General features: G+C 36.6%; 1 protein-coding gene across 1 annotated transcript; it reads right to left on the reverse strand.

The window, feature by feature from the left end:
* Positions 1 to 78: 78 nt before the first annotated feature.
* si:dkey-162h11.3 (serine-rich adhesin for platelets) lies at positions 79 to 18,274 on the reverse strand. Its single transcript, XM_034301193.2, has 18 exons — positions 18,117 to 18,274; positions 16,642 to 16,698; positions 13,594 to 16,530; positions 13,187 to 13,318; positions 12,929 to 13,041; positions 12,686 to 12,747; positions 12,465 to 12,583; positions 7,821 to 12,206; positions 7,493 to 7,620; positions 6,874 to 6,935; positions 6,641 to 6,765; positions 5,917 to 6,425; positions 5,643 to 5,707; positions 5,189 to 5,364; positions 4,315 to 4,427; positions 3,820 to 3,884; positions 3,532 to 3,707; positions 79 to 2,800 (listed from the first exon to the last, which is right to left on the reverse strand). Exons 2-18 carry the CDS (start codon positions 16,673 to 16,675, stop codon positions 2,709 to 2,711), a joined length of 9,294 nt encoding a protein of 3,097 aa, XP_034157084.2. The 5' UTR covers positions 16,676 to 16,698; positions 18,117 to 18,274; the 3' UTR covers positions 79 to 2,708.
* Between the last annotated feature and the right edge of the window lie 4,722 nt (positions 18,275 to 22,996).

A 22,996-nucleotide genomic window follows, 5' to 3' on the forward strand; every position in this document is an offset into this window, starting at 1 on the left:
CTTCCCAAGTATAACATACTACATGCTAAAGGTATGTGTTTCCTCTCTCTCTCTCTCTCTGTGTGTGGGTGTGTGTGTGTGTGTTTAATGTTTACGTGTAAATGGTTGGACTTTTTGAAGGAACATCAGCCATCAATCTCACTTTATCATCTAAACATATCAACTGTTGACAGATGACACACAGACACACACAGCTGTGACGCACAGAAGCAGAAATACACTGCATTTCTGTCGTGTTTGACCTGCTGAGTATTCAGTTGATATGTACATATGATTACTGCTGAATAGATAAGCATCCTTTTGAAATTTGCCCAATACAATGGCAAATTATTTTCAGGGCTGCTCTTTGACATATACATAGCTCAGGGAAATTACCACAGAGAGAGAATCTGTGCAATTAAATGAACTGCCAAAACTGGAATTATGGCATGCTCAAGGAAGTAAACCACTGGGGGGTGGATCATATTTCCCAGCAGCTTATTAATGATGCAGTTGAACAAATGTGACTTGATGTCTCAATTATGGGTTTCAAGTGAAATGTGACGAACCATATAATCTGTGCCTAATTTGCACAACATGATGTACTACCAAGAAACACCAATGGAGAGGTGATCCAGCAAATGGACAGGGAGGGAACATAAGAAAAAGTACTGAGAAATTCTCCTATATAAAAGTACAGATAAAAAAATACAGATAAAAAAAAATCTTACTCAATTAAAAGTGGAAGCATCCAACCGAAAATGTACTTAAGTGAAAGTCAAAAAGATGCTACTTTTAAATGTACTCAAGTATTAAAAAGTTTTTTTTAAAAAAAAGGTAGTTTTTTTAAATGGATGAAATGAAGTTAATGTCCTTTTTCCAATACTTATTTAAAACTGTTAGATGCTGATTTTGTTTTTAAGGCAACTACCTTTTTTCCTGAAAACATCATTCAATCTCTGTAAGTTTGCTTGTCATATGGACGTCTAATGCTATGTACTTTGCTAATGAATTAATTGGGAAAAATTCAGGAATGGTGCATCAAATACTGAACATGTACATCCCATACAATTTGATTAGACAATCTTAAAAACCACCAGCTGTGGGCACATACTGTATTATAATTCCGGTTCTGATTCTGATTCTGGTTATGATTTTGAGTCTGGTTAAGTTTATTGTTATGAGTCTAATTCTGATTCTGGTTCTGATTCTAATTGACACAGATTGGAATAATGTGACTGCTGCCCAAAATGATCAGCAAAATGATACACATCTGGTGGGAAAAAAAAGTTTAAATCATAACATACCCTTTGACCATTATGTTTCTCTGGATGCACAAATATAAAATTCCTTTGTCCTTCACCATGAGGAAGTTCACTTGAACCTGAACTTGAATTTGAAGTGCTTCCAACATGAAAACCACAGATGGGTGTTAACCTGTGCTAGTCAGGAACAGGGAAAAAGACATTTAAAATTATTACACTGAAGAATTACAAATTTGACAGTATGAGAATGGTCACATGTTAAACTGGTTCTGTTATGACAGGAGGAATGAGCTGCATAGAGAAGTGATGACTATCTAAGCGTTGATTATCTAAGAAAGAAGGTAATTGTGTGCCAGGAACTTAATTTGTAATATTGTTCCTGAATGGAACTAGCATTAACACTAGCCGTTATAGAAATGTTTATTATTAATTTTTTTTAGCAATAAAAAATAGTCAGTAGTATAGCTTCTCGTGAGTTTATTCGAAACTGAGTTATACATTTATAAATATGAGGTGCTACATTCAATGCAAGCACAATACAGCATCAATAGTTTTCAATAAATACATAATATAAGGACCTAGATACCCAGTTCAGTAAATAAATATATACAGAGTGCTGAGCACATTACAGAAGAACAAAAACAGAATTTTTGTAAAGTGCACAAGTTTATAGAAGTCAGCTACAAATAATAATGTTCTAGTTCATTGCCTGCTTTATGAAAATTACAGTACATGAGAATATACAATTGTCTTTGTCTCACAAAGTTGTTGAGTAGCATGCCAGAGTAAACACTGATAGAGAGGTATTAAAACTAGTCAAACCACTTTGTAGGTATTTTGTGTTTTACAGGCAGCAGTTTCATTTGTGTTATTTCATCCATGCTCAATTTAGACTAAAACATAATTTGAGACAAGATCATTTAGCTTAAATCATTTGCAAAAACTCATAACGCTTTTCTTAGATTTTTTCTGTGGCTTAAGACACAAAAAAGATAAGGGCCAGAATATTAAACCAAAGCCTGTTCAATAGATAACATTTTTGTATGTGCATTTATGTGCAAGTATACATGCTAATGGTAACCTATAATAGAATAATACACAACATGTAACCATAGTGCCTTTGCCATTTTAGCTTGTCGAGTTTTCACGTGTCAAATAAAATTTCATCATGCTTGAAAATTTGACTCCAGGATTGATTCAAATACAAACAATCATTTACAAAATGCCCATCACAAGCTTACCTATTTATTCAAATTAATTAAAGCTATGAGTACTGACCAAACCCTATCCTTGCACATCATACAGGCTGGCTTGTGGAGATTCTTATGATGCTTTTCTTATTGTGCTTTTTAAGCATGCACATTATTTAAAAACTAGCTAGGCAAATTTGCATTGTTCATGAAGGGAACTAGAGTGTCAAACTTGGTGAAGGTTCTCATTCTGAATGGAGGACGTGGTTTAGCATCAGCTGGACCATGTGAACAGAAGTGACACAGCCACCATGAAGCACGCCATGAGCACACTGATCTTGCTGCTGACATCGCTCGATGATATTACTGTTGGAATAAAATATAAATGAGTTGTTAGAAAAAAAGGTATATGATGAAAACATTGCATAATTATTAGCTTTTAATTATTAATGAGAGCGTGTTCTCTAAAGTTAAGGACCAGGAGCATGGTGACATATCAGCTGGACAATATAATCATACAGTGATTTATGATTGGAGCATTAACACACTTAAAATAACATGCCCAAAACATGTTATAAATCATTATACCACAGTGCTTTTGAGTTCTTGATTCTGACTGGTCAGATGGTGTTGATTAATTCTCTATAACAGCAGTTCTGTCAGTAATGTCAGCTGTAATTCAAATCAAAGCTCTATACTAATATGTTCTTTCTAATACTTTATTGTTTCTGTAACAACTTACGCAGGAACTTGTATGGCGAACGCTCCACATAATCTCAGACGGATTACTCACTTACTTTACAGCTGCTATAATGATCTACTTGTATTGCAGACACTCCATGACATTAAATGTAACTATAAGCGGTTAAAGAGTATGATTTCATTGATTTATAAATTATAATTTATTGATTTATAATAATTATTTATTAAATTGTAATTTCTGGCTAAATTGTTGTAGTATAATAGAAAAAAATACTTCATGAGATGCTGTTATTGGAAAACAGTAACTCTGCTTTGTGTAGGGCCAACACATCCATGAGTGTTTTATTTCTCACATTAATATTACTTCCTATATAATACTTGTATATACTACTTACGTGTGCCATTCACTATGATGTCACTGGTGAAGATCTTGAAGGGAAGGCTGTTATTTCTGGCTGCTCTAAGCATAGTTTCCCCAATTTGGGTGTTGTTGGGAAGTTCAGCAGATTTGGCAAAAGCCAAGTCCATGAAGTTCAGAATTGAATCTGCATTTTCTTTACGTCCTCCGTTGCTATGTAGCCAAAGGTAAAGTGAGTTAGTAAAAAATCTGTGTAAAATGACAAATTTGGTTTTAAGTATGAATATGACTGGGTTGTGATGCAAAATGCACCTAGTCTAAATACCTGTAGTTTGACATGGTTAAGATGCTGAATGCAGTAGGGAAGTCACCAGTGAAAAAAGGGGTAAGCTGCAAAGGAGTAAACAGGTGGTCAAAAAGGGAAAGCTAATGTATACTTCTAATAGTTAAGTTATTTTTACCATTAAAATCATAATATTAAACATGAATAAAAATAGATTAAGGGAAAACAGCATCAGTACCTTTCACAAATACAAGCTCATGTACAAACTGCGCAAATGTATATAATCACAAATCAAAATACATTCTACAAATAAATGCTGCCACATAATGATGCCACAGGTTCTACAAATGTGTCTGCATTTATTTATGGAATGTGTTGTGCCCAATAGTGACTGCCATATGTGTGCAGTTTGTATTTGTGGAACACACTGTGTCTATTACTGCATTTTCTGCTTGTATTTGAGAAAGAGACTGATTCTGTTTTATGTTTGTATAAAAAAAATTCCTATAAACCAATGTGTGCTGATTTCATACTTACTCCTGTCTTAACCATGATTGATCTGTTTGTGAATAAATCTGAATTAGTATTTGAGAGAGCTGCTACAAAAGTCCCATTTGTTCGGAATTGCACAGGGATACTGTACGGCTCATCTGGAAAGAGAAATATAGAGTATTAATGCAAATATCTGGAAAGACAAACATAGGGTGCAAATACAGTGTTGTAGTTTGTCAGATGACTTTTTCTCAATTGACTTTTCAGCAATTGAGCGAAAAGTTTTGTGTATAGGTCCTCTTAAAAAAAAAGATCTTGGCTAACAATAATTTCAGATATCAAATTTTTACTAGAATTCTACCAGTATTTTGAGTTGGCCAAAGGTTTGTGGACACCTGACCATCACACCCATATGTCCTTGTTAACCATCCCATTTAAGATATAGTCCCCATTTGCTGTTATAATAACCTCCACTCTTCTAAGAAGGCTATTTTGGACTGTGGCTGTGGGGATTTGTGTTCATTCAGCCGCAAGAGCTTTAGTGAGGTTAGGCACTGATGTCAGATGAGGAGGCCTGGGGTGCAGTCAGCATTCCAATTAATCCCAAAAGTGTTCAGAGGGATTGAGGCCAGGGCTCTGTGCAGACCACTAAAGTTTGTCCACGTTCAGGTTCTTTATGGACCTCACTTTGTGCACTGGAGCATTGTCATGCTGGAACATATTTGGGCTAGGCCTCTTAGGTCCAGTGAAAGGAAATATTAATGCTACAGCATACAAAAAGATTCTAGAAAATTTTGTGTTTCCAACTTTGTGCCAAAAGGTTAGGGAGGACCCTCATGTGGGTGTTCCTTATCTTTTAATGTTAACTTTTTTAAGGCATGTATAGCAAATGTGGCAGCATTATCCTTGTTATACTCACTGATGACAGTGATTGCGTTGGCATCAAATTGCACGTTGAAATTATTATTATTTTGTGCAACCTCTTTCAGAGCATTCACTACTTCTTCACCGGCTGGGACAGGCTTTATGGAGTTCTCGTTGAATACCAGCTGGACCTCTGCTTGCGTGTTTTCATCTGCACGTTTGGACTGAGGTCTGGGGGAAAAAAATTCTTTGTAAATATCAAATTCTTGTGATTTTTAGCAGTTATTTTTTAATATACTAATTTGTCTTAACAAACTGAAACTCTGAATTTGGGTTAGGTTTGGAATCACATGAATATTACATGACAGTCAATAACGCATTCTTTTAAACAGTTTCTAGTACATGTAAAGGGCTTGAAACAACTGAATCCCAGTATACAAACATCGCCTACAATGTATGAAATGTGAAATATGCATTTATAACAGTGAGTGAATTTCAATGAGTCTTACTTGAAGGCTAGGACAATGGTCCGGATGAACAGAGGGCCATATAGTTCTTTATAGATTTGATCCAGCTGCAAAAAACAAACAAACAAACAAAATTGTTATTATACTACCATTAGAACTTTTTATTACTGATTTTCTATATAGAGAGCAGACAAGCTTTTTGTAAGTTTCTATTACAAAAGTTACATTTTAGATCTTAGATTTGACCACAATTGTGAAATGTATAGTGTTCTGTACTGAGTAATTTAAATATTTCAGTGGATGGTCTCACACTTACCACTTGAACCACAATGTCTGCCAATTCTTTGAATTCCTTACTCTGAGGATTATTAAGCTCTGGAACATAAGTATGCTTGAGACCAACACTCATCTCGACAGTTGGCGGTGGACGAGTTGGTACAACAGTTGTTGTTGTTGTTGTTGTTGTTGTTGTGGTTGTTGTTGTTGTTGTTGTTGTTGTTGTTGTTGTTGGTTTTGGGGTGGTAGTGGTAGTAGTACTTGTAGTAGTAGTAGTTATTTTAGTAGTAGCTTTTGTGGTTGCTGGAGTTGTACTTGTAGTAGTTGCTTTTGTAGTAATTGCTGTAGGTTTTGTAGGTGCTTTTGTAGTAGCTATTGGAACAGTTGGTTTTGTAGTAGTAGCAGCTGTAATAGTTGTTTTTGTAGTAGCTGTAGTTACTGTAGGTGCTTTTGTAGTAGTTGTTGTATCAAGTGGTTTTGTAGTAGCAGAAGAAATAGTTGCTATTGTAGTAGGTATGGTCGGAGTAGTAGTAGTTGCTGTTTGTGTTACTGTAATTAAAATAAAGGGTGAGATTAGCATACATCTTAGAAAAAATATGTATAAATTGAGTCACATATTCATATTGACCATTTGTGAAAGGTTGTCACCCAAGGGTATCACATCTAAATAATCAGCAGTTTACATTCAAAATATTCATTAGAAGTATAAATGCTACTTTTCCCAATTGAACCTTTACATAAGCAAATGTATGAGTTATGCTTACCAAAAACATCTGTCATGACAAAACCTGTATCTGCATTCTTTATTGTGTCAATGATTTGTTGATCACTGGGAAGACCTCCTTGATTTGTGTAGCTTAAACTCATATCTGTGATGATTGATCCAGACCTATGCAGACAAACAAATGTGAGCAGGCAATTTATTAGCAACATATAGCTTATGGAAAAGTCATATACAATTTAAAAGAAATAGAGCAGGAGCAAGATCAATACACACCTGAAACGAATCACTGTTAGTTTGATGAAGTTGCTGGAATTCTTCTTTAAGATTGGTTCAAGCTGTAAAGAAAGGAGTGCCAAAGCAATTACTGTAAAGCTTCAACATTATAGCAAGAGATTAAAGGCTCTAGCTTCATTAGGCAATCACGACCTACATCAATTCTCTGAATTACTGCCACAAGGATTTTAGAACTTATCCAGAAGGCACTTTCCACATGTGTTTTTATAAAAAGATTACGTTTTGTTAATGCTAATGAAATAACTAGAGCATCAAATGACAGGAATATGCTGAGTTGACATGCTGCAGTGAGTTAGATTATGGTCCACTGAGCTCATTTACAACTAGAGCAACACTCGTACTAGAAATTAAGATGCACTTTCACAGGTCATGAAGACCTCAAAATGTTGTAGACATTCTGCAGTCCTTGCACACCCAAAAATATCCTTGACAACTTAATATCCTTAACCTTAATTTAAAAAAATAACTCATTATTTTCAATTATTTTACAAAAATGCAGGAACAATGGTATAGATATTACATCAATGATTTTTCACTTAATGTTAAATTAATATGTGTACAGATAAACTAAATGTACATTTTAATAAATGAGACAGACCTTTGTTATGACAAGTTTTGCTCGGTCATTGAAGGCAGATGAAGATTGGATTGATAGGTCAGGAACAAATGTTTCATCAGTGGTAAAGCTAATATACCGTATGGCAACTGGGCTTGTTGTAGGTTCAACTGTGAAAACAGATGGGAAAAAGTATTTAAGTAAATATAAATGTCAAAGACATATAAGGTTTGAGAATACTAGAATATATGATTTGTAGACTAAATATAATTTAATGCTAAATAAGAAGATTGCGGTGTAATATCTGTAGTTATTTTGGAATAAGTTGGCATTTATTATGATGTGACTACTGCTGTTTTCTGTGTGATACCTGTAGTTGATCTTGAAGAAGGGCTAGATGGTGTTCCCGTTGTAACACCTGTTGATGTTTTTGGTGTGATGGCTGTAGTTGATCTTGAAGGAGTACTAGATGGTGGTTCTGATGTAATACCTGTTGATGGTTTTGGTGTGATGCCTGTAGTTGATGTTGAAAGAGTACTAGATAGCGATTCTGATGTAACACCTGTTGTTGTTTTTGGTGTGACGCCTGTGGTTGATCTTGAAGGAGTACTAGATGGTGGTTCTGATGTAACACCTGTTGTTGTTTTTGGTGTGATGCCTGTAGTTGATCTTGAAGGAGTACTAGATGGCGGTTCTGATGTAACACCTGTTGATGGTTTTGGTGTGATGCCTGTAGTTGATGTTGAAAGAGTACTAGATGGCGGTTCTGATGTAACACCTCTTGATGTTTTTGGTGTGATGCCTGTGGTTGATCTTGAAGGAGTACTAGATGGTGGTTCTGTTGTAACACCTGTTGATGTTTCCACTGTGATGCCTGTAGTTGATCCTGAAGGAGAACTAGATGGTGGTTCTGATGTAACACCTGTTGATGTTTGCACTGTGATGCCAGTGGTTGAACCTGAAGGAGAAGTTGATGATAGTTCTGATGTAACACCTGATGATGTTTGCAGTGTGATAGCTGTAGTTGATCCTGAAGTAGAAGTTGATGGTGGTTCTGATGTAACACCTGATGATGTTTCCACTGTGATGCCTGTAGTTGATCCTGAAGGAGAAGTTGATGGTGGTTCTGATGTAACACCTGTTGATGTTTGCATTGTGATGGCTGTAGTTGATACTGAAGGAGAAGTTGATGGTGGTTCTGATGTAACACCTGTTGATGTTTGCACTGTGATGCCTGTAGTTGAACCTGAAGGAGAACTAGATGGTGGTTCTGATGTAACACCTGTTGATGTTTGCAGTGTGATAGCCGTAGTTGATCCTGAAGTAGAAGTTGATGGTGGTTCTGATGTAACACCTGTTGATGTTTGCAGTGTGATAGCCGTAGTTGAACCTGAAGGAGAACTAGATGGTGGTTCTGATGTAACACCTGTTGATGTTTGCAGTGTGATAGCCGTAGTTGATCCTGAAGTAGAAGTTGATGGTGGTTCTGATGTAACACCTGTTGATGTTTGCAGTGTGATAGCCGTAGTTGAACCTGAAGGAGAACTAGATGGTGGTTCTGATGTAACACCTGTTGATGTTTGCAGTGTGATAGCCGTAGTTGATCCTGAAGTAGAAGTTGATGGTGGTTCTGATGTAACACCTGTTGATGTTTGCAGTGTGATAGCTGTAGTTGAACCTGAAGTGGAAGTTGATGGTGGTTCTGATGTAACACCTGTTGATGTTTGCAGTGTGATGGCTGTAGTTGATCCTGAAGGAGAAGTTGATGGTGGTTCTGATGTAACACCTGTTGATGTTTGCATTGTGATGGCTGTAGTTGATACTGAAGGAGAAGTTGATGATAGTTCTGATGTAACACCTGATGATGTTTGCAGTGTGATAGCTGTAGTTGATCCTGAAGGAGAAGTTGATGGTGGTTCTGATGTAACACCTGTTGATGTTTCAACTGTGATGCCTGTAGTTGATCCTGAAGGAGAAGTTGATGGTGGTTCTGATGTAACACCTGTTGATGTTTGCAGTGTGATGCCAGTGGTTGAACCTGAAGGAGAAGTTGATGGTGGTTCTGATGTAACACCTGTTGATGTTTCAACTGTGATGCCTGTAGTTGATCCTGAAGGAGAGGTTGATGGTGGTTCTGATGTAACACCTGTTGACGTTTCCACTGTGATGCCTGTAGTTGATCCTGAAGGAGAAGTTGATGATAGTTCTGATGTAACACCTGATGATGTTTGCAGTGTGATAGCTGTAGTTGATCCTGAAGGAGAAGTTGATGGTGGTTCTGATGTAACACCTGTTGATGTTTCCACTGTGATGCCTGTAGTTGATCCTGAAGGAGAAGTTGATGGTGGTTGTGATGTAACACCTGTTGACGTTTCAACTGTGATGCCTGTAGTTGATCCTGAAGGAGAGGTTGATGGTGGTTCTGATGTAACACCTGTTGATGTTTGCAGTGTGATGCCTGTAGTTGATCCTGAAGGAGAAGTTGATGATAGTTCTGATGTAACACCTGATGATGTTTGTAGTGTGATAGCTGTAGTTGATCCTGAAGGAGAAGTTGATGGTGGTTCTGATGTAACACCTGTTGATGTTTGCAGTGTGATGCCAGTGGTTGAACCTGAAGGAGAACTAGATGGTGGTTCTGATGTAACACCTGTTGATGTTTCAACTGTGATGCCTGTAGTTGATCCTGAAGGAGAAGTTGATGGTGGTTCTGATGTAACACCTGTTGATGTTTGCAGTGTGATGCCAGTGGTTGAACCTGAAGGAGAAGTTGATGGTGGTTCTGATGTAACACCTGTTGATGTTTCAACTGTGATGCCTGTAGTTGATCCTGAAGGAGAGGTTGATGGTGGTTCTGATGTAACACCTGTTGACGTTTCCACTGTGATGCCTGTAGTTGATGCTGAAGGAGAAGTTGATGATAGTTCTGATGTAACACCTGATGATGTTTGCAGTGTGATAGCTGTAGTTGATCCTGAAGGAGAAGTTGATGGTGGTTCTGATGTAACACCTGTTGATGTTTCCACTGTGATGCCTGTAGTTGATCCTGAAGGAGAAGTTGATGGTGGTTGTGATGTAACACCTGTTGACGTTTCAACTGTGATGCCTGTAGTTGATCCTGAAGGAGACGTTGATGGTGGTTGTGATGTAACACCTGTTGATGTTTGCAGTGTGATGCCAGTGGTTGAACCTGAAGGAGAACTAGATGGTGGTTCTGATGTAACACCTGTTGATGTTTCAACTGTGATGCCTGTAGTTGATCCTGAAGTAGAAGTTGATGGTGGTTCTGATGTAACACCTGTTGATGTTTGCAGTGTGATGTCAGTGGTTGAACCTGAAGGAGAACTAGATGGTGGTTCTGATGTAACACCTGTTGATGTTTCCACTGTGATGCCTGTAGTTGATCCTGAAGGAGAAGTTGATGGTGGTTCTGATGTAACACCTGTTGATGTTTCCACTGTGATGCCTGTAGTTGATCCTGAAGGAGAGGTTGATGGTGGTTCTGATGTAACACCTGTTGATGTTTGCAGTGTGATGCCTGTAGTTGATCCTGAAGGAGAACTAGATGGTGGTTCTGATGTAACACCTGTTGATGTTTGCAGTGTGATGGCTGTAGTTGATCCTGAAGGAGAAGTTGATGGTGGTTCTGATGTAACACCTGTTGATGTTTCCACTGTGATGCCTGTAGTTGATCCTGAAGGAGAGGTTGATGGTGGTTCTGATGTAACACCTGTTGATGTTTGCAGTGTGATGCCTGTAGTTGATCCTGAAGGAGAACTAGATGGTGGTTCTGATGTAACACCTGTTGATGTTTGCAGTGTGATGCCTGTAGTTGAACCTGAAAGAGAACTTGATGGTGATTCTGATGTAACACCTGTTGATGTTTCCACTGTGATGCCAGTGGTTGAACCTGAAGGAGAAGTTGATGATAGTTCTGATGTAACACCTGTTGATGTTTCAATTGTGATGCCTGTAGTTGATCCTGAAGGAGAAGTTGATGGTGGTTCTGATGTAACACTTGTTGATGTTTCCACTGTGATGCCTGTAGTTGATCCTGAGGGAGAAGTTGAGGGTGGTTCTGATGTAACACCTGATGATGTTTCCACTGTGATGGCTGTAGTTGATCCTGAAGGAGAAGTTGAGGGTGGTTCTGATGTAACACCTGTTGACGTTTCCACTGTGATGCCTGTAGTTGATACTGAAGGAGAAGTTGATGGTGGTTCTGATGTAACACCTGATGATGTTTCCACTGTGATGGCTGTAGTTGATACTGAAGGAGAACTAGATGGTGGTTCTGATGTAACACCCGTTGATGTTTGCAGTGTGATAGCTGTAGTTGATCCTGAAGTAGACGTTGATGGTGGTTCTGATGTAACACCTGATGATGTTTCCACTGTGATGCCTGTAGTTGATCCTGAAGGAGAAGTTGATGATAGTTCTGATGTAACACCTGATGATGTTTGCAGTGTGATAGCTGTAGTTGATCCTGAAGGAGAAGTTGATGGTGGTTCTGATGTAACACCTGTTGATGTTTGCAGTGTGATAGCTGTGGAGGATTCTGTTTCAGATGTGACACCTGTTGAAGTTTGCAGTGTACTCTCTGTAGTCAATAGGGTAGTAACACTTGTTGATGTTTCCAGTGCAACTGTAGTAGTGTCTGTGCTTGCTGTAGCTTCTGTTGTGATGTCTGTTGTAGCTGCATTTGTTGCAGTCTGTGTCGTAGTCGTTGCTGTTACGTCATATTCCGTTCCATTTACTATAATTAGAAACAAATGGATACATATTTTATGAAGAAAGCTGTGTAGATCAATCTTGGAAGTATATTTTGGGGACAGGACAGCTTTATATAGACAACCACTTAGTATAAGTGGGACACACATCCAGAATGACTACTATTGAAATGCTATGATCATAATTTATGCAGTGAAATGATCCATTGTTTACAATTCAAAAGCTTAAATGACAACTTTGTCTTCAAAATTTAAAGTTATGTTTTTTTCCCCCCAAGGCTTACCACCGACACTTGTGATTACAAAGCTTGTATTTGCACTCTTCATGGTATCAGTGATTGACGAATTACTAGGCAGACTTTCACTGAATGTTAACTCAACATCTGAGATGGTTGACCCAGGTCTAAGTAGACAAGAACACATTTTTAAGCTTATTTAACATGCAAGTGATATAAGAAACACTCATATATAAAAATTTTAATAAATGAGTAAACTTGATACACACCTGAAACCAGTTACTCTCAGCATAATGAAGTTGCTGAATTTGCTTTTAAAAACTGGTTGAAACTGAAAAAAATCCCATAATTAATATCACAGTAATAATAAATCAAAGCTTTTTTTTTAATTATTATTTTTATTTTTTTTTTACAAAAAAGTATAATTATGGTTGGTTTAGATAATAAATTGTGTTTTTTTGTCAAGTAATTACTTCTCATAGTATTTACATTGTTAAATATATGAGACAGACCTCAGTTTTGATACGAGTTTCACGGTTCTTGTAGACAGAAGAAGATGAGTTTAGTAAGTCATTATCAAATGGCTCGGCGGTGGTGAAGCTAATGGACACCACTGGACCTGGGCCTAGGGTTGTAGTGGAGTGGAAAACAAAAGATAAGTATCACATCAATATTAATTTCATAGTCACATGAATTTTGAGAATGCTAAGGTATGTGGTGAGTGAACTAAGAATACTTGTTTATATAAATGAATGTTTCCATTGTCATACCTAAAGTAGAAAGACTTTGTGATGTGACAGTAACAGCACTGGTTGATGTTACTGAGGCAGTACTTGTAGTTGAAATGGCAGGAGGACCTGATGATAATCCTGTGGATGTGGATGTAGCAGGAGCAGGTGTAGCTGTAATTAAGAAAATAGAAAGGATTTATGTTGATATGAGGAACATTATATTAAATTATATATATATATAAATATATATATATATATATATATATAAATATATATACATATATATATATATATATATATATATATATATATATATATATATATATATATAATAAAAAACAATATATGCTCAGTATGGGATTACAAGGGTTACATCTATGGGGTTACAGGGCTACAGTCTTAGCAAGTCACATGTTTCAGAATGAAACTCAATTTTATTGTGATACCTGTAGTTGATCCAGAACTTGATGGCGTTTCTGATGTGTCTGCTGTAGTCACGGATGTGTCAATAACACCTGTTGATGGTCCCATTGTAGTACCTGAAGTTGATCCAGAAAATGTGTGACTAACATCAGTTGAAGATTCCAGTGTTGTTCGTGGAGTTGTTCCAGCAGAAGAACTTGGTGATGTTGAAGATGTGACAGCTGTGGATTCTGTTGTTTCACTAACACTAGTTGAGGTTAGCAGTGTCGTTTCTGCAGTTGTTCCAGCAGAAGAACTTGGTGATGTTGTAGATGTGACAGCTGCGGATTCTGTTGTTTCACTAAGACTAGTTGAGGTCGGCAGTGTCGTTTCTGCAGTTGTTCCAGAAGAAGAACTTGGTGATGTTGAAGATGTGACAGCTGTGGATTCTGATGTTTCTTTAACACTAGTTGAGGTTAGCAGTGTCGTTTCTGCGGTTGTTCCAGCAGAAGAACTTGGTGATGTTGAAGATGTGACAGCTGTGGATGCTGTTGTTTCACTAAGACTAGTAGAGGTTAGCAGTGTCGTTTCTGCAGTTGTTCCAGCAGAAGAACTTGGTGATGTTGAAGATGTGACAGCTGTGGATGCTGTTGTTTCACTAAGACTAGTTGAGGTTAGCAGTGTCGTTTCTGCAGTTGTTCCAGCAGAAGAACTTGGTGAAGTTGAAGATGTGACAGCTGTGGATTCTGTTGTTTCACTAACACTAGTTGAGGTTAGCAGTGTCGTTTCTGCAGTTGTTCCAGCAGAAGAACTTGGTGATGTTGAAGATGTGACAGCTGTGGATTCTGTTGTTTCACTAAGACTAGTTGAGGTTAGCAGTGTCGTTTCTGCAGTTGTTCCAGCAGAAGAACTTGGTGATGTTGAAGATGTGACAGCTGTGGATGCTGTTGTTTCACTAAGACTAGTTGAGGTTAGCAGTGTCGTTTCTGCGGTTGTTCCAGCAGAAGAACTTGGTGATGTTGAAGATGTGACAGCTGTGGATTCTGTTGTTTCACTAAGACTAGTTGAGGTTAACAGTGTCGTTTCTGCAGTTGTTCCAGCAGAAGAACTTGGTGATGTTGAAGATGTGACAGCTGTGGATTCTGTTGTTTCACTAAGACTAGTTGAGGTTAGCAGTGTCGTTTCTGCAGTTGTTCCAGCAGAAGAACTTGGTGATGTTGAAGATGTGACAGCTGTGGATTCTGTTGTTTCACTAACACTAGTTGAGGTTAGCAGTGTCGTTTCTGCAGTTGTTCCAGCAGAAGAACTTGGTGATGTTGAAGATGTGACAGCTGTGGATTCTGTTGTTTCACTAAGACTAGTTGAGGTTAGCAGTGTCGTTTCTGCGGTTGTTCCAGCAGAAGAACTTGGTGATGTTGAAGATGTGACAGCTGCGGATTCTGTTGTTTCACTAAGACTAGTCGAGATTAGCAGTGTCGTTTCTGCAGTTGTTCCAGAAGAAGAACTTGGTGATGTTGAAGATGTGACAGCTGTGGATTCTGATGTTTCTTTAACACTAGTTGAGGTTAGCAGTGTCGTTTCTGCGGTTGTTCCAGCAGAAGAACTTGGTGATGTTGAAGATGTGACAGCTGTGGATGCTGTTGTTTCACTAAGACTAGTAGAGGTTAGCAGTGTCGTTTCTGCAGTTGTTCCAGCAGAAGAACTTGGTGATGTTGAAGATGTGACAGCTGCGGATTCTGTTGTTTCACTACCACTAGCTGAGGTTAACAGTGTCGTTTCTGCAGTTGTTCCAGCAGAAGAACTTGGTGATGTTGAAGATGTGACAGCTGTGGATTCTGTTGTTTCACTAACACTAGTTGAGGTCAGCAGTGTCGTTTCTGCGGTTGTGCCAGCAGAAGAACTTGGTGATGTTGAAGATGTGACAGCTGTGGATTCTGTTGTTTCGCTAACACTAGTTGAGGTCAGCAGTGTCGTTTCTGCAGTTGTTCCAGCAGAAGAACTTGGTGAAGTTGAAGATGTGACAGCTGTGGATGCTGTTGTTTCACTAAGACTAGTTGAGGTTAGCAGTGTCGTTTCTGCAGTTGTTCCAGCAGAAGAACTTGGTGATGTTGAAGATGTGACAGCTGTGGATTCTGTTGTTTCACTAAGACTAGTTGAGGTTAACAGTGTCGTTTCTGCAGTTGTTCCAGCAGAAGAACTTGGTGATGTTGAAGATGTGACAGCTGCGGATTCTGTTGTTTCACTAACACTAGTTGAGGTCAGCAGTGTCGTTTCTGCGGTTGTGCCAGCAGAAGAACTTGGTGATGTTGAAGATGTGACAGCTGTGGATGCTGTTGTTTCACTAAGACTAGTAGAGGTTAGCAGTGTCGTTTCTGCAGTTGTTCCAGCAGAAGAACTTGATGATGTTGAAGATGTGACAGCTGCGGATTCTGTTGTTTCACTAACACTAGTAGAGGTTAGCAGTGTCGTTTCTGCAGTTGTTCCAGCAGAAGAACTTGGTGATGTTGAAGATGTGACAGCTGCGGATTCTGTTGTTTCACTAACACTAGTTGAGGTTAGCAGTGTCGTTTCTGCAGTTGTTCCAGCAGAAGAACTTGGTGATGTTGAAGATGTGACAGCTGCGGATTCTGTTGTTTCACTAACACTAGTAGAGGTTAGCAGTGTCGTTTCTGCGGTTGTTCCAGCAGAAGAACTTGGTGATGTTGAAGATGTGACAGCTGCGGATTCTGTTGTTTCACTAACACTAGTTGAGGTTAGCAGTGTCGTTTCTGCAGTTGTTCCAGCAGAAGAACTTGGTGATGTTGAAGATGTGACAGCTGCGGATTCTGTTGTTTCACTAACACTAGTAGAGGTTAGCAGTGTCGTTTCTGCAGTTGTTCCAGCAGAAGAACTTGGTGATATTGCAGATGTGACATCTGCAGTTGTTTCAGTGCTTGGTGATATTGTGGTTGTTTGTCCAAATGATATTTGTAGAATGCTACCTATAGTGCAAGAGTTATTATTATTATTATCATTATTATACAGAATATGCAATAAGAAATTATGGGTGAAATTATAAAGGTGAAAAACATCCGCCTGGATCAAGAACTTACTCAGTATGAACACGATCAGTTCTTTTCTCTTCATCCTGATTGTTTTCCAATAATACCCTTAAATGATATTGCATAAATTATTACAAAATTTTTAGGAATCAAAACCCTTTAAAAATGTTATATTCTTTTTTTATCACATTATGTTCCATTATTACGTTATTACATTATTTTCTTAATCAGCATTCGACAGAGTTTTATACATTGATAAGTGATCTCACAGTCTGATACTAATTTTTGGATACCAGTGTTTTTTTTAACCTAGTGTTTCCTGAAAGCTAGTGCGCATTCTGTTCTGAAAAAGTTTCAACATCTAAACCAGTCTGGGAAGTTTTTCACAATGCTGTAGAAACTCCCTGCCTTGAGGTGTAAAGATATCTACAAGCTTCTTAAGTACTAATAAATAGCAGTTTAGGGATGAAACTCACAGAATATCTGCATGCACATTATTATATGCTGATTTGAATAACTGAGTATAGTAACTATACTATTTATATCAGATTCTTAAGAGGATAGTAATTTAAAATAGTAATTTCTTTTATATTTCTTTCACAGCATTGGCTGTTTTACTTGAAATGACACTGCTGTAGCTAAATACAAGACATAATATTGAATTCTACTGGGCTTTAAAGCAATTGCAGGTCATTAACTTTTGAATCCCAGTGTTTCCTGAAAGCTCTGATGTCTTCCTCTGCGCCTTCACTAAAACCTTTACTAGTTTTTGCAATTCGCAGAAAAATGATTGTGCCCACTCTCAACAGTTTTCCATGAATTACAAATTTTTTGTGAATATCTAAACTAGCTTGCAGTGTTTTTTTTTCCCCCAATAACTTATCATATATTATCTATAAGCTTAAATACCTATTACCACACACACACACACACACAGTACATATAAATATATATATATATATATATTCACAGGAAAAATGCTTAGATTTCTTTTGCTTAGAGATTTATAGAGTTATTAGGTAAATTATGTGACCTGTGAGGGACTCTGAGATTGCTAGTGCACCATCTGGCCATAGGGGTCCCAAAGCAATAATGAGTAATGATATGAAAAATGCCATTTTTTGATACAAAATTCATGCAATAGTCAGATAAAAAATGATTAAATGAAATACACACAGATATATGGTAAAGATCTCGTTGAGTGACACCCCCTGTGCATATCTTGTTAAGGGTATGCAAAAGAATGCACATTATTATGTGAATTATTAAACTTAAACTTAAAATTTTTCAATTTAGGTGTGTGTCTTTGCTTATTAAGGAATCTGAATCATTTAAAAGAAACTTTATACTTGACAGATAACACATTAGATAAAACAAGAGCAAATAAGAAAATAACATTTAAATGCATGACAAAATATTTTCTTAAAGTCAGTCTAATGCTGAGATAATTTATGATAATTATTTTCATGGATATGAATGTGTGTATTACTTTTATCTATAATGAATATGCAAGATGTTAAACTCACCCAGTTGCTCTGTATTCTTTGTAAGTTTTAAGTTAGAGTTCTTATTAAGGAATCTGAATAAAATTGAAGTCCTCAGTCTCAGGTCAGTGTCATAGTCCCAATATTCAGGCTACTAAAGCAATGCTTGTCTTGGTTTGGCGTTTTTATAGGCTCTGTGTCACCACGATGAATAACCCTTTTTTCCTCTCTATGATGCTGATTGGGGGATGGTACCTGTCATCAGTCTTAACTTAATGATACTTTCTTGTTTGTCTTTTGTCTTGGTTGAAAGTTGCATTGCAGACAGCATTCCACTGTTCTTATTCAAGTGCAGGAAACAAATGTGATAGATTCAAATCTTGAGAATGTGTCACAAGCCTTACTATCAAACTTAAATACAATTATATTTGAATTATAAATTCTTCTAACACAGCTGTATATCAACAGCAAATATTTATCTGCACATTCCAAAGATAATCTTATAGAACATTTTTAGATTATCTTACTTTATTTGTAAATAAAATTTTGAAGTCCAAATAATGTTTTTCTGTCCATGTACGTTGTGTTCATTGGCTTGTCATTTTGAAATGAAAATTAAATTATATGCAAAAGAGCCTTTAAAACAATAAATATTACAAAATCTCTCATATTTCTCCTTTGCTTGTTTTTAATTTCATTCATCAAGGATTCACTTTTGGGGCTAAAATGAATGAACGATCTTGAATAGCTTGGATGTGTATCAGCATTTGCTGTATAGATAGTAACAAGAAGGATAGATTAAAAATTGCCATTAGCCCCTGATGTGCTGCTAATATCCAATGTACTTTTTAAAAATACTATGAGAGTGACGGTAAAGGAGGACAACATGGTGGCTACAAAAAGCAGCAGGTTTTTCCAGGTGCTGCAGTTTAAGATTTTAATCACCCATATATATGAAATCAGATTTTTTATATAAAAACAGAATAAGGTTCCAGATCACACATCTTAACCAGAAAATAGTGTGTGGATTTCTTTTACTTCCAGGTCCATTCCTTGGAGAGTTCACACTTAAATGTACTGAAGTGGACATTTTTTCCTATTCAGAGTAATGTGTATGTGATTTCTAGACTTTATGTGTTGAAAAAAGCAGAAACAATTATAAAGAAGTCAATATTTTATAAACTAATATCTTATATATGAATATATATAAAATGCTATTTTTCTGTTTTTCCATTTTCATTTTGAAACAAAAATTGTACATGTAACAGGATTGCTTTAAGACAAAGTATACAAATATATTCATAAATGCATGTCTTCTAATGTATTTTGTTTCCTTCCACATTCTGAACTTTTTTTATTCCGCATTCTGTTGTAAGAATGCGGGACAGGGGTATGTTATCACCATCACTGACGTATTTGTTTTCTGTTTATGTTTTAATTCATGGTTGTTGCATGGAGCTATGTGCGACATGACTAATATTAGAGCATAAGCATCTGACTACTCATTTTTTTTCCTGAAGCACGTAAGCAAGTAGGAGTAGGGGTAGGGAAGGTAGGTTAATCCAGATATTACATCTCACAATATATTCAATTTCTTTGGGAACATAACCCTAATTCCATGATTTATTTAGATAGTCTATAGAGATATGTTCTAGATATAATTGTGAACTACAATAAAACCTACATTATCTGTGTACAGGCACACTACAAGCTCATTTGCAGCAATAAAGAACACCATTATGGAAAAATCACATACATTTTACATGTGATCATGTGTTTTTTTTTAATGTGCAATTATGTGTGAAAAACATGTGAAAATGAACAATAAATGTTATGCCCTGAATTCAATTAAACACATGACATCATGTGAATAATAAGTGATAAAAAAAAAAATAAATGCCCAAATGTTCTACATGTGAAAAATTAACCCATGAATTAAATGAATCATGTGGGGAAAAAATCACATATGGAAATAAATTAATCATGGGAAAAAATCACATGTGAAAATAAATGAATTATGTGTAAAAAAAAAAAAAGATCACATGAAAAATTAATCATTTGTTGAAAAAATGTGAAATAAAAAACACGTAAAAAACGTGTCCATTCGTTTTCGTTGAACTTTAATTAACACAAAGTTAAAGCTAATTTTACAAAAAAGCATCAACAGTATCAACAAGAGTAAAAGTGTTTATTTCCCTAAACGACCTTGCAGCTTTTTTTTCCACTCTGCAGTTTTTCTACTGTTACAGAGTCATGTTGTTTTTGTGTTTATCTGTTCATACTCATTGTTCCTCATTAGGGGTTGGTGGAACTGACATTCCATTCGTTTTCGCTGAACTTTAATTACCTATTTGCATTCTATCATGAATACATGCAGCAGGTGATGGGTGTGGTGATGAACCTGACTGTTGGTGTGTGTATGGGTTTCAAGTTTCTAGGATGTCAATTGGAGGAAGTCTCGATTGTATGCATTATAAAGATGAATCATCTTTGATATGTCAGTTACACTCACATTTGTGGACATTTGTATACTGTCTGTGTCTAAAGTGCTTGCTGTTTCTATATTAGTGTAATTAGATTGTGCTGTCCTGTTGAATCTGTTCTAGGTGTGTGTGTGTGTGTGTGTGTGAGAGAGAGAGAGAGAGAGAGAGAGAGAGAGAGAGAGAGAGGTTTGAAGGTTGTGTCAGAAATTAAACATAGGTTAAAATGCCAGATGTTAGCTACATGGTAGTTGTTTCCTGTCATTGAAAAGATAATTGATTATATGTCACAAGGTTTTTGGCCAAGTGGTCAGATGCTCATAGTCATTTGTTCATTTTAGGTAAAAAGTACAATTCATAGCCAAAAAGACCTGTAATTTATTGTCATTTTTGGAAAATCTGTCAGATGTTGCTGTCTGAATTTGGGCAAACAGATGAAAAAAAAGGGTTTTGTCCAGCATTTCTATTTTGACAAATTTAAGAAACCATAAGTATATTTAACCAAAAACTACATGAAAATGTTTTAATCATCGGCAGAGATCATGTTGGGTAAGTAGCCAGTTTAACAGAGTGGTTAAAAACAGTCCGTCTATTAGATATCTATTAAAGATATCTAAAACGTCACTAGCTAAGTTCCTCATACACCAAATGTCACACTTCAATCAAGTTGTTGGATAGCTGTGTGCTGTAGTGAAACAGACAAGCCTCATTTAGATTGTAAACACATTCCAGCTGTCAAAATATCTGTCACACTCCTACACCTCAATCGAAATGAAATTTTTAATTGCAGTTTTCTCTCTTTTCACTTTTGCAGGTAACCAGACTTTAAAATGCTACATTTTACTTCTGGTTGAGATACCTGCGAAAGGGAAAATATTTCATTTCAGGTAAGCCTGTAGTTTTCAGAATGATATTATACAATATTATACAACCAATTAAATCAGTTATCAATTATACAATTGTTCACAAAAGTGTCACTAAGAACAACTTATCATTACCGCACTGGGATTCTTTTGGGAAGCCTGGGCCCTGTATTTGTAGTGCATATGTCCTCCTGAGATAGATGGACTAGTGGACAGTTTTCCTTTTACTTTGGATCCAATTGAATTGAACCCAACGTCTTCATCTCTCTTTGACAAGACAAAAAAGAAATCTAGTAAAATACAGTATGACGATACAGTATCTATAGTAATAAAAGAAAGAACACATTGTAATGTGAAAAGTTAATATTGGCATGTGGTATTTAAAAGCAAAAGAAATCTGGATGAAAACTTTTATGAATTACAAAACACACTTTTATTGTTTCCAAGAGACTGGTATGTTACTCCACCTAAATAGTGATAACTAGCTTCATTCAAACACCAGCTCGTTGCTAACAAACCTGATTCCATCAGCACACATTCCTAGACTAACTCATTTGACAATAATGAAACTCTTTGGTTTCAACACAAAAATTTGTTGTGTACGTCATAAATTCTTACATATTAAAACCATTACGTGTTTAATGACATGCATTAAAATTGCAGGTTTTTGTGATGTATCATGTCAGATCTTTTTTCACCTTTAATGTGATATAGCGACCAACAACTGTGTAACCAGGTTATTGTAAGTTTTTTTATTTGCCCCTAAAACATTTCTATTTGTTTTTTTTTTCACTTTTCTGACAGTTTTTCTTGGTTTATTTATTTATTTTTTTACATAAAAAAATACCCCTGCAATTTTAAAAGGGATGTGTAGCAATTACAAATAGATGGCCCATGCATTAAACCTTATAGGAGTAAAAGTTGGCCATGTTCGCTGGTTTCCTCTAGCCTCCCAAAACAGGTAGGTGGATTGGTGACTCAAAATTGCTCGTAAGTGTGAGCATGTGTGCATGGTAGTCTCCGAAATACTGGCGTCAAGTAGGTGTAGGTGTGTTTCTGCTGCGGCAACAGTGTTGCCAGGATAGGCTCCAGATCTACCATGGCCCTGACAAGGATAAAGCATTTATAAAGCATGTATAAAACAGATTATTCATTTATTTAGAAAAATAAATGAATCACACATTAGTACATGACTGCTTCATACAGTCAATACTAGTTTCTAATCCGAATAGTGTACGTTAAGAAGTATATGTAGATTATATATAAAAGTGTATATAGATTAAAATCACCTTTCAGTCTCTGGAAGCAGACATTTTCAGCAAACAGCAGTTTATATACTATATCACATCATTATAGAGTCCTTAATTACCACCTTAATTACCACTCACCACGCACGCTACATTTGTTGAAAAATGTCTACAGGAGACAACAGAAGCCAAGACTAAAGACTTGAGATAAAATCAAACCAATCTGATATTTGATATTGTGGGGTTATTTTCTATTTTTCCATGATTATTTGTTAATGGATACATGATTTATTCATTTTAATGTGATTTCTGTAACTGTCTTTGTTCACTCA

Source organism: Pangasianodon hypophthalmus, chromosome 28 (assembly GCF_027358585.1).
Source record: "Pangasianodon hypophthalmus isolate fPanHyp1 chromosome 28, fPanHyp1.pri, whole genome shotgun sequence".
In the NCBI taxonomy this organism is placed as follows: domain Eukaryota; kingdom Metazoa; phylum Chordata; class Actinopteri; order Siluriformes; family Pangasiidae; genus Pangasianodon; species Pangasianodon hypophthalmus.